Raw genomic sequence first — 11,850 nt, 5'->3', positions numbered from 1 at the left:
GATGTTCGGCGGCTACTTTGTCGGCGCCTAGTTTGCCCGCGCCTAAGTTTACCAATTGGGAAGTATCCCCGCCACTCCAATTTCCAATTTAAATTAATTAATTTAATTAAAATTAATTTAATTAGCTTTGGGCAAAGAATTAGCCGCCCAGGATATAAAGTTCTGGGTTCTCTTTTTTCTCCTATAAAAGGAAGCCCTTCCTCGTGTTTGCCGCCCTTCCTTCTGCTCCTCACTTTTAGATGTGTTCTATGCCCTGATTTTTACCCCCGGTAAATAAATAAATTGTCTTTGGATAATAAAATAAATAATGACATGGCATTTGCTTCTTGGAGTGGCCGGGTTGGTTTCGGCGGCTACGGCCCAGCAGACAAACGGAATAGAATCCTATATCCCTCCCGCATCAGGCGTCGTCACACCGCAGGCCTCAATCAGCTACTCCACCAGCACTTTGCTCATCACAACAACTATCACCACTGATACAACCACCTTCACGTTCTCTTCCACATCTACAGTAACAGAAACTTACCAAGGAGACGCGTTCTCGTATACAAGCACCAGTGAAATACCAGCATCAACAGAAACCGTGCCCACAAGGACCTTGGAAACAGCGGTCTCGCAGGTCTCGGGCGGCGAAACCATCATCTCGAATATCCCAACGACAGATTTTTCTACAAAGTTGGAGGGTCACGTGGTCACGTCTCTCGACTCCACTATTCCCTACGATACCCTTTACTCTTCCGTGTTGGTGTCGCAGGCGTCTGAGGTTGTGTCCACCGAGCAAATCGTGCACACGTCGGTGGAGTACACTGCCGTTGCTGTCGCTGGTAGCAGTGACAGCGGCAACGCCGATGCAGCCGCGCCAGTTGTCACACATACCAGCACGACAACGATAACAAAAGAGTACGACACGACGATCCTCAGCCTGCCGTACACCACGCAAACGTATACCCCTTCGCCGGCCTATGGCAACGGCACCGCTACTGGCACCGTCATCGTCTGGCAATCTTGCTACATCGTCACGCGCGCAACAACAACAACAACGCTCGAATTAGACGTAGTGGTTACACCAGGGACTGCTCCCGCCAGCGCTCCCGCCAGTGTTTCTTCCAGTCCCCTCACAACGCACACCTCAACAGAATTCGTCCCACACACATTCACAACTATAAACACATACTACGTCACCACCCCGGTGGAAACAGATTACACCGAAAGCACCTCGCTCTCCACGTCCACCGTCACCAGCATTGAAACCGACGAGTACGTGTACGAAACAATAGAGATCAGCGGCGGGTCCACTTTCCTCACCACCGTCCCAGTAGACACTTTATACACTCAGATCTACATCTCGGCTCACGAAACAGTAGTCTCCGGTATAGAAGAAGAAACCCTCACAACAACCTATACCCAGGGAAACCCAGTCTCGTACCTTGTCTCCTCTTACTTGTTAACCACTACGGAAACATACAGATACGATATCCCAGAAACAACTATTGCATCTGGCGATTCCGCGGACTCGTCGTCTTCGTTCACTCTTTTGTCCTTCAACAGCGAGTCCTCGCGTCAACAAAACGCCCCATCTATCATGACAATTATATTGACAATCGCATGTGTCGTAATGCTCCCGCTTGTTCTTTGAATTGTTAATTGTTTTTTTTGCCTTTCCGCCTTTCTATCACCTGTTCTTATTCATACTAGCTCACGTTTATTCCTTCTTTCTCTCTCTTCGTTCCTTGCATACCATATGTAGCACTACATACCTCAACAAAGCTTTACCTCAGGTCTTCTACAACGCTAATTCACCCTCCAACCAGCCAGCAACTGTCCTAGTTCTTCCTTTTCCCTTAGGTTCCCCACTCGTTTTTATTTTTACTTCAATTTTTTCCTTATAAAAACACTAGGCAAAAATAAAATATAATGGGCGGCTAACTACTTTTCCCTTTGACAACTACTTTCCCATACAACAATCGCTTTTAAAATTGAACAGTTCGCCACTCTTACTCCAGTAAACACTCGATATGCCCCCAAAACAGGTCAAGGGTGAAGATGGTACGATCCAAGATAACACTCCTCCCTCCATTTTCCTCATATTCTCTTACTAACACACTTTTGAAGCCGAATCTTTGATCCTAAACTACCTAAATGAAAACTATAAACCTTTCGCCATCAACGATATCGTCCAAAACTTACACAGCCAGGTGTCCAAAACAAACGCCCTCAAGGCCCTAGAGGCCCTCTCAGCTAGTCACAGGATTAACTGCAAGCAGTTTGGCAAAATATCCATCTATATCAGAAACGAAATTGATTTGGAAGAAAACGTCGGCGGCAAAGAGTACACATTCGAAGATATACAGGAGTTGAATGAGGAATACGCCAAGATAACGTCCGATCGCCATGCGTGGGAAAACAAGACGTCGGCTTTGCTTCAAGAACCATCTAATGTAGAGCTAGACGCAAAAATCAAGGAACTCGAACGGAAAGTTAAAGAGCTTAAAAGTAGCATCGAGTATTTACAAAAGACCCCTGAGGATTCCGCTGAAAACGACTTGGTCAAGTTTATTCAGGATAGCCGTGCCATGGTAGAGAAAGAAATCAGGGCAAGAAGAAGAATATGGAAATCGTGTGTCCAACTAATCAAGCATGGCATCCAGCCAAAGGATGTAAACGAGTTCTTAGTAAGTTGCTAATGGTTTACAGGTAGAGTAGACACCCTTTCCACCAGGCCTAGAATCAAGGTTAAGTAAAAGCCGGAGTATTCCGTCAAGCGATACACCTGCCTTGCTCGCTGCTGGCCGAAGATTCAGTTTTAAGACTAGAAAAAAAACTAATACTAACCTTTATGTCCCGCGTCACATGATTTTTTTTCTTCATGCTGTGCATTTGGTAATGTCGATTTGGTGAATAGGACGAGATTGGATGTGACCTTTCCTACGAGTAGGTATGGGGGGCTGATGTGCCCAGTACCGTGCTTGCTGGACGATCGCCGTTGACCGTCCATCCCACTTGAATGGGTACAAAACACAAAACGATGAATGAGATGAGATGAGATGAGATGGGCTACCAGCCTTTATTGTGTCACACGGACATCTCCGTACTTTTTTTATTTTACTTCTATGAATCGACTTTCCCTGTTATCATTGCCTACAAAGGGTTTTTACTTTTGTTTTTTAAAAAAAAAACGAGAGAGAGAAAGCCAGCAGTAGTAGTGCCTATAGTAAGGCCGATGTCCCCTAACGGCGGATGCGCGCACAGCGGGAGAGTTTTCAATTTTGAGATAAGATCCTTAGGGAAGAAGAAGTAAGTGATTCTTGAGCATATGGGCGGACTACTCCAGCTAACAAGGAAAAAAGTATAAAAGGTGGATCTGGCAGAGGAGGATGTGTTCCATACACAATGTCAGATATTTGAATCACACAGACACACACACCATAAAATAAAACTAACTGAAAGCGCTCCCCACCCCGCAAGTTTAATAATATACCAAACCTGAAATTATGTCGTACTCATATCTAGCTGATTCTACCTACGGTAAGGACAATGTCAAGTTCTTGAAAGTGAAGAAGTCAAAGACAAACCCAAAGCTCCATGAGGTTATGGAATGCAATGTCCAAGTCTTGTTGAAAGGTGATTTCGATGTCTCGTACACAAAAGCCGACAACACTCCAATTGTTCCAACTGACACCGTCAAGAACACGATTCTAATCCATGCCAGAAAGTACGATACCTGGCCAATTGAAAAGTTTGCCGCTAATTTGGCCTTGCACTTCACCGGTAAGTACGCTCACGTCTCTGGTCTCACTGTGAAAATCCTCCAAGACCGTTGGGTCAAGTATGACGTTGATGGCAAAGAAAGCCTCCACTCCTTTGTCCACCAGGGCCCAGAAAAGAAGATCTGCTTCCTAGACTACGACAAGAAGAACGGCACTAGCTCGTACAAACTAGTAACCTCCATCAAGGACTTGACTGTGTTGAAATCGACTGGTTCGATGTTCTACGACTACAACGTGTGCGACTACACAACTTTGAAGCCAACTACCGACAGAATCTTGTCCACCGACATCTTCGCTTCCTTACAATGGAACCCTGCTAAGCTTGGATCTTTGGAATCCATTAGAGCTGGCGACAAAGACGATGTCTTTAACACTTCCTACACAGCTGCTCGTGACATAACATTGGACATTTTCGCCAAGGAAAACTCTCCCAGCGTGCAGGCTACCATGTACAACATGGCGACTGCAATCTTGAAGACTGCTCCAGAAGTTGAGCTAGTGACATACGAGCTACCAAACAAGCACTACATTTTGTTCGATTTCAAGTGGTTCCAGGGATTAGACAACAAAAACGAATTGTTCTATCCTTCCCCAGATCCAAACGGTTTGATCAAGTGTACCGTCGGCCGCAAACAAGCTAAGTTATAGAAAGTAATGCACACGAAACGAAACGAATAAGAAGCAAAAATGAAAAACGTACAACAGACTAACGATGTGTGTGTATGTGTTGTGTATACTGACTGGTATAAGTATAAATATATAAGATAGTAGTATATTATTTACAGGAAATAATGAAATGAAATAATTGCAAGGAGAGGAAACGTAATTCACATCATCCCATCGAACCATTTCCGGCCTTTCGATGCTTCGGATTTTGGCAAAGAACCGTTCTTTATAAAATCGTCTGGTTTACCACTCTTGTTTCTCACCTTGGCACCATCAGCCATCGTCTTGAACCCCTTATTGAACTTCTCAGCTGAAAAGCCAAACCTACGCATGAATTTCACCACACTAGGCGTCACTGCTGCTGTGATTGGCACTCTGATAAAGATTAACGATTTGTGGATTCCGTAAGCAATCAAAAATTCAGTTAAAAGCGTGCTCTCCTTCACTCGTTCCCAGGTAGACTTGTCTTGGATCCCCAGCTGTCTGTTCTCTTCATCTTTCCGCTGTTTCTCCTTGATCTCCTGCCTCAATTCCTCTTCATCCTTGCCAAAATCCGCAAGCTGCTTGACCCGATTGATGTACACTTTGATCGTTTCTTCACCCAGCGAATGCACTGCAAAGAAACATATAGGCAAGTCAATACACGAAAGACCCAAATAAACCCCTAGAGCAGACCATCCATACTGTTTGATGAGCTTTTTCAACCCAGTAGGCTCTTTCACATTCGCACTATTGCTATATGCTCTTCTAATGGCAGGATTGAACCCATATCTTATGCTTTGTTTCAACCCTAAGTTTCCGACAACCCTGAACATGACCACTGTATTAATATAGAAGGGAAATTTCACTGTTCCGCTACCGTTTAAACACAGTAACAAACGCCTTAGTTCCTGCTATTTCCTCTAGCATTAATATTGCTCATCTCTCTTCACATTATAAAGGTTTCTATCCAGTTTTTCACCTTTATAAGAGGAAGAGCCAAAAAAAAAAATAAAAAATAAAGACACATAGAATAAAGAATTGGTTTGACCGATATATTATTAAGAGATGGATAACTAACACTACATGTGAGCCCAGACAGACTTGGCAGGATCTTTAATTATGTATGTATATAAAGCCGGAAAAAAACAGGTATTTCATGAACAAAGTTATGGTAAGCTAGACTGTCTGGATAGGGAAATACAGACAGCGCCAGTATTTGATGGAAATAATATAGAATAAAACTGTCATTGGGCAAACATGGAGGGTACTGGTTCCTGGGAAGCTAGCGTCTAGTTGGATTCAATCTGGGCAGTTTTTATTTGAGGGGGAGGAAAAAGTCTGGTTTGGTAAGTGGCTCCAAATACAGCATCACCAGATGAGCAGCGTCGAGGTGTGTTCTTCGTCTTCGAGCGTGGTACAATCCTCGACATAGGTTATCGACTGGTACACTTCAGTGACGCCAATGAAGGTTTGCCCATTTGAAGTGACTGTTCTTGTTTGGGTGGTAATTGGGGTGGTCTCGAGGGTTGGGCTTGGAATTGTTCCACAGGAAGTGGACACGACAGTTTTAACGGACTGGGCGTTGACCAGGGACAACAGGAGCAGGAGTAACACCATTGGGACAGCGACAACTTTCGACATGGCTGAGGTTTTTATTTTTGTGTGTATATAGGATTCTGGTAATGCAAGTTCTTATGTTGGCTACTATTGATGGTGGGAAGATGGCTGGGGGGAAAGAGTGAGACTGGTTCCAAAAGTGTATTCAATTTATACAAGGTAAGTTGGTTAGAGGATACAAGCTAGGTTTGAGAACGTTCAGCTCACTTGACACACATACATACACACATTCACTCGATCTAGATGGCCGGTTTCGAATGTTGAATTGAAACATCTACATGAAAGTGTCACTCTTTCGCTTTTGCTATGTAATTACTGTATTGAGTAGTTGCACAGACAAGACACAACTGTAAGCACATACTCATACAATAAAAAAAAAAAAAAAATACCACAACCAGTAGGTCGGTGACCTGGAACAAGCACAACCTAGCGGCAGCACCGTTGGTCCCTATGCTCTTGATACAAATGGTGAGATTATAACTTACTATATAGGGGTTTCCAAAGAAGATGTATATAAAAAAAAGTAGAGAGACAGAAGGAATGAGCGCGAGAGGGAGAGCAGGGTACTCGCGCAGCAGCGGGAGGCTTCAATGTGAAACATAGAACATTAGAAAGGGATTCCCACGAGCTACACCATGCGAGGTCTTTGTTCTCTCTTTCTCTCACACACAAAACTCTCTATCCATCTTTGATAAAGCTTGAAAAAAGTGGTTCAAATTTAATTCTTTATTTTATATATTTGCTTTAACGGGAGGTAGCAGCAACCTTTTGGAAGGCACCCTTAGCTTGTTGCTTAGAGATCTTAGCTTGACCGGAAGCAGCCAACTTAGCCTTTTCAGCCTTTCTAGCAGCCTTAGCAGCCTTCTTCTTTTCCTTGTCAGCCTTTTGCTTTTCTTCTCTTTGAGCCTTTCTAACTTCTGGCTTCAAGGATCTTCTTTCCTTGATCAATTCCAAAGAAGCACCAACGACAGCTCTTTGAGCCTTGACGGTCTTTCTGGATCTCTTCTTGGCGACTTCTTCGGTGATACCCTTCTTGTGGTGTCTTCTGTACAAAACAGTCCAAGCAATTCTTCTTGGGTTCTTTCTTTGGTGGAACAAAGAAGCAGACTTAGAAGATTGGAATCTGAAGATCTTGGAGTCACCACGGACAAACAAGGTACCTCTACCTGGGTAGATCTTAGCACCGGAAAAGGAATCAATTTCGACCTTCATTTCTTATCTGGGGGGAGAAAATAATGACAACGATAGTCGGTAAAAATGTTAGTAATTGGGGTTTTTTCTATAATAATAACGAGGGAGAGCAATGCTTATATCTAGGTTTGCGACTATCCAAGCGAAGACAAGACGATGTGAAACTTGTGTTTGGTTTGGTTTTATTTGGCAATACTTGGAAAGTAATCTTTCTATTCTGATAATATATCTTCCTCCTGGTGATACAACTTATTCCGGCCAAGTTTGGAAATATATATGTCCTGACGTGTCCTCTGGTACGTGGTAGAATCCTGATAGTATATCCTAGTATATCCTAGTGTTATCCTGGTATATCCTGGCAGTATTTCGCAACTTCTTTTAATCACAACAAATCCCCCAGCTTATCTTCACAATTCTGATGTCTGCTCACCCGAGACGCATCCACTGTTCAACATATAGGGTCATACCTTTTCACTCGATTGGCTTGGTCCTTCTAATTCCTCTAAATCCAACCCCTCCAATACCTATGTAGTAAGCAATGCTTAAACCTTCAATGCTTCATAAGTATATTGTCTTTACTTTGAATAGAATACGTTTGTCGGGATGTTGGAAAGTTGCAAATGCGATGGATCGTCTGGGCGGGGGACTGGACTGGAGTCTGCCTAGCTCTCTGCCCAGCTCCCTGCCTAGATTCTGGCAAGACTCGGGAGGTTCACTCCAGGCGGAGTCCAGTCTAGTCCAGGCTAGTCCCTGCCCACACCAAACCAAGGAGGCAGGGCCCTGCTCCTACTGGACCAGCCCAGTCTGGAGGGTCTCCCAAGCAGAGAAACTCCCAGCAGAGAATCTCCCAGGACAACAAACTCGCCCTCAGGCCAGGTCCAGGCCACCCACAGGCCAGCCCCAGACAGACGCTCTAACTCCTCTGTGAAAAACAAAAAACCATATTTCCCCATTGGGAAAGAAACTCCCAGAAAAACGTTTCAAATTTCTTAACAACCTGTACACCACACACTCCATGCAACAGTCCCGCTCAGAAGCCACCCAATTTCCCCCCAAAATTATGAAAAATTTCGCCAGCCAAGCGCATTCAAAGCTTTTTTTTTCTTTCTTCCTCCATATTCCTAGCTAAAAGAATATTGCCATAGCTTCTTCTTCAACAGTTTCGTCAACTTTAGATAAAAGAGTTGTACCTGTTTTATGCTGTTTAGCTCGTTTGAAGTTCTTTCTTGATCTTAAGAAACCAGACCGGAGTGTTCAAATAGATATCACCAGTTAAAATACACAGAGATGGTCAGTATAGATTGAATTTTCTGCAGCAGAGACAAATGCCATGCGTTCCTAGCGATGAGGCTAGCATTTAGCTAGCCCCCACACACCAAGCTGGAATCACGAGCATTTTTCTTGGTACGCTACCATAGACAAGCTTGAGCTTCTTACTAACAATCATCCCAAACAATTTACAATGTACCATTGAGCGAGAAAGCCCCGACTCGATGAGATATGTTAGTGAGTTTGTTGAAATCATATTTGTTCAGGCCCCAGCTAAGAACCAAGAAAACATCAGTCAAAAGTTGGCACTTGTTGTCAAGTCCGGTAAGTACTCTTTGGGTTACAAGTCTACCGTTAAGGCTTTGAGACAAGGTAAGGCTAAGTTGATCATCATCGCTGCCAACACCCCAGTCTTGAGAAAGTCTGAATTGGAATACTACGCCATGTTGTCCAAGACCAAGGTCTACTACTTCCAAGGTGGTAACAACGAATTGGGTACTGCTGTCGGTAAGTTGTTCAGAGTTGGTGTTTTGACCGTTTTGGACGCTGGTGACTCCGACATCTTGACCGCTTTGGCTTAAGCGGACTGCTAGAGCGCGCCATGGAGGAGAAACATAATCCCCCGGGCCTGCTCGCATGTCTACGGTGTTTTTGTGTAATATATATACCAACCATTATTTCGTTATAATAGTATATGGATATTATACAGTTCAAGAAGGAAACAACAGCCAGCCATCTTCCATTCCTGATGGTGATGCGCCTTCAGATTCGGACTTGTCTTAAGGTCACGTGAGCTTCCCGCGACATTTTCTAGGCGTTTTTCTTTTTTCCCCGATTCGAGAGATGCCATGTGCTTATATATCTTGGGGACATATATACATATATAAATACCAAACCGAAAAGATATAAAGGGTAAACATACTTGGTTAACACCCACAAAAGAGGTCTACACAAACGTTTCAGCTTGACTTAGAACTCAGAAATCAAGATATTATCGCGGATACACGGTATATTAGTTATAAACACAAACGTTAGCAAAGTGGGAACAATGTCGGAACAGCAATCCTTTCGAATCCGGCTCGCAACCTTTATCGAATTCTTGGACCCTATTGCGTCCACAGTGCAATCTTACAGCCAGCCGTCCAGGAATTACATCAAGGAGAAGCTCCATAGTGGGAAGTCAAGGCTGTCGTTGCAGGAGGCTGAATTATCGCCCCAATTGGCCAAGTTCAAGATCAAAACCCTAAATAAGTTAAAGACAATAGACAAGCCGTTGCAATCAATATTCTTTCAAAACAGCTCAACTCTTGAGAAATCGTTCTATCCGTTTACGTTGTTTAATATCTTTCTCATTGGTTTCATCATTGGGAGGTATCCGGAACACTTCCATCTATACTATACCGGAATGCTATGCTTGTTAATGCCGGTGCGGTTTTATACGTATTACAAGACGAACAACCACTATTTTTTGGCTGACTTGTGCTACTTCGTGAATGCGTTGTGCTTATTGTTTATTTGGGCTCTTCCAGGGTCTACACACTTGTACCAGACCTGTTTTGCGTTTACGTTTGGTACTTTGTCGTTCGCCATCATCACGTGGAGAAATTCGCTAGTGATACATTCGGTGGACAAGATCACGTCGTGTTTCATCCATATCATGCCACCTTTGACCATGTACTGTATCACACACGCTATATCGGAACCAGTGAAGCTGAGGAGATTTCCCGCTGCAGCTTCCATCAATTCTAAGGATTGGAACTTCAAGACGAATGTCTTTTACACATCGATGTACTATCTCGTATGGCAGTCTTTGTACCATTATTTCATCACGGTAAGAAACAGCCAGAAGATCAAGTCGGGTCAAAGAATGACCAGCTTCGAGTATTTGACAACCCACCAGTACAAGAACTCATGGGCTGTTAAGTTGCCCCCACCACTTCCAATGGTGTTGTACACTCTTTTCCAATATTGTTACCAATTGGTTACGATGATATTGTGTGTCATTTGGTTCAACCATAAAGGTGCTGCATCGGCGTTCTTGACATTCATATTCTTGTACGCTGCCAAGAATGGTGCAAGTTACTATATCGATTACTACGGCAAGAAGTTTGAGAAAGAAGTGTACAAGTTAAAGATCCAGGTAGAAACGCTGGAGAAACAGCTAAATGAGAAGGGATCCACCTCTTCCATGTCGCTAGATGAATCAGATGTTGCTAGCATAACATCAAACCAAAGCGACGAATTAACATGGGAAATGAAACTGCCAACGAAAAGTTAAAAGCTGATGTTATTATTATTACCACCACCACTACTGCCCCAAATAATAATAATAATTACAATACCAATACTAAGAAATTAACGTTCTTCTTTTAATTTATCTATAAAAAGAAAATATTTACAAGGTTTGTGTCTGTCCGACAATTTACTACCAAACGATGGCGGTAGCTTTTTGATTCTCAAATATATATGTACAGGGCATAGTCTTCGAGAAACGTATGCCTTCTTCATTCGTAACGTCGTGATTTTATTTGGTTTAATTCTTCTTCTTTTATTTTTACTAATTCAGATGTCTAAGGATTTGATCTCCTCTTCAAGTTTAGCCAATTTGGACTTCCTATTAACGACACTCAATAGTTTGTCAACGGAGTTGAAGTCTTCAACCTCCAATAATGCTTTATGTAGAGATTTAACCATTGGGTACTTCCAATCTACAGTCTTCAAGGAAGAAAGAACAATACTCAACGCGTCCGTGAACATCTTCTCGTTTGAGAAGTATTCTACCATTAATTGAACAAACATGGCATCGCTTTTTTGCCTTTCAGCCGCTGGAAGATTTTGGAAAGCATCTGTCGTTCTGAACCTACCTCTTGCCTTCCAAGTTTTCATCGCTAATTCATAATCATGGAAACTGATAGCTGCCTTCATGGCAATCTCATAAATTGCACAATTAGCGGGCAACTTATGCTTCATGGACACCAAATACAATAAAAACTCTGAAGGGGTTGTTAAATTTTGTGTTAATTCAGTGCTATCGCTCAATTTTTCCGATGGTAATGGACTTTGTATTTGTTGTTTCTCCTTAATCTTACTGAATTCAGACTCTACTAGTTCATTAAATTCGAATGGCTGGAATGTGAACTCCTGAAGTCTTAGTTTGAATTCTTGAGGTTCATTCAATCTAATAGGAATAGTCAAGAAAGTGATTAAGTTTCTCATATTTAAAACCTTCTGATTCACAAACTTTGTTTTCCATTCAAAGAGACGTTGGGATATTTGCAATTTGTATTCTTCGACACTATTAGCTTCTTTAGCCAATTTTTCGAGGTCTTCTATGGTTTTTAAACCTTCTGGTAATTGT

The 11,850-nt window shown here is 42.8% G+C and overlaps 7 protein-coding genes across 7 annotated transcripts; 4 read left to right on the top strand and 3 right to left on the bottom strand.

The window, feature by feature from the left end:
- Positions 1 to 2,015: 2,015 nt before the first annotated feature.
- HOP2 (Hop2p) lies at positions 2,016 to 2,684 on the top strand (the record flags this gene model as incomplete). The annotated part of the gene is made up of 2 exons (XM_022822593.1): positions 2,016 to 2,046; positions 2,113 to 2,684. The coding sequence occupies 2 exons, from the start codon at positions 2,016 to 2,018 to the stop codon at positions 2,682 to 2,684; spliced, it is 603 nt and encodes a 200-aa protein (XP_022674398.1).
- An 807-nt stretch (positions 2,685 to 3,491) lies between these two features.
- On the top strand, positions 3,492 to 4,415 carry KLMA_20057 (urate oxidase; the record flags this gene model as incomplete). Its single annotated transcript, XM_022822591.1, has 1 exon — positions 3,492 to 4,415. One exon carries the CDS (start codon positions 3,492 to 3,494, stop codon positions 4,413 to 4,415), a length of 924 nt encoding a protein of 307 aa, XP_022674397.1.
- A 179-nt stretch (positions 4,416 to 4,594) lies between these two features.
- On the bottom strand, positions 4,595 to 5,248 carry NAT2 (Nat2p; the record flags this gene model as incomplete). Its single annotated transcript, XM_022822590.1, has 1 exon — positions 4,595 to 5,248. The coding sequence occupies one exon, from the start codon at positions 5,246 to 5,248 to the stop codon at positions 4,595 to 4,597; it is 654 nt and encodes a 217-aa protein (XP_022674396.1).
- A 535-nt stretch (positions 5,249 to 5,783) lies between these two features.
- Positions 5,784 to 6,056, bottom strand: AGA2 (Aga2p; the record flags this gene model as incomplete). The annotated part of the gene is made up of 1 exon (XM_022822589.1): positions 5,784 to 6,056. The coding sequence occupies one exon, from the start codon at positions 6,054 to 6,056 to the stop codon at positions 5,784 to 5,786; it is 273 nt and encodes a 90-aa protein (XP_022674395.1).
- Positions 6,057 to 6,776: 720 nt separating this feature from the next.
- RPL24 (60S ribosomal protein eL24) lies at positions 6,777 to 7,244 on the bottom strand (the record flags this gene model as incomplete). The annotated part of the gene is made up of 1 exon (XM_022822588.1): positions 6,777 to 7,244. One exon carries the CDS (start codon positions 7,242 to 7,244, stop codon positions 6,777 to 6,779), a length of 468 nt encoding a protein of 155 aa, XP_022674394.1.
- Positions 7,245 to 8,716: 1,472 nt separating this feature from the next.
- RPL30 (60S ribosomal protein eL30) lies at positions 8,717 to 9,073 on the top strand (the record flags this gene model as incomplete). Its single annotated transcript, XM_022822587.1, has 1 exon — positions 8,717 to 9,073. The coding sequence occupies one exon, from the start codon at positions 8,717 to 8,719 to the stop codon at positions 9,071 to 9,073; it is 357 nt and encodes a 118-aa protein (XP_022674393.1).
- A 467-nt stretch (positions 9,074 to 9,540) lies between these two features.
- On the top strand, positions 9,541 to 10,770 carry GPC1 (glycerophosphocholine acyltransferase; the record flags this gene model as incomplete). Its single annotated transcript, XM_022822586.1, has 1 exon — positions 9,541 to 10,770. One exon carries the CDS (start codon positions 9,541 to 9,543, stop codon positions 10,768 to 10,770), a length of 1,230 nt encoding a protein of 409 aa, XP_022674392.1.
- Between the last annotated feature and the right edge of the window lie 1,080 nt (positions 10,771 to 11,850).

The sequence above is a fragment of the Kluyveromyces marxianus genome, chromosome 2 (assembly GCF_001417885.1).
Source record: "Kluyveromyces marxianus DMKU3-1042 DNA, complete genome, chromosome 2".
Classification (NCBI taxonomy): Eukaryota; Fungi; Ascomycota; class Saccharomycetes; order Saccharomycetales; family Saccharomycetaceae; genus Kluyveromyces; species Kluyveromyces marxianus.
Note: the sequence above shows the minus strand (reverse complement) of the source record. Positions and strands in the feature narration are given on the sequence as shown.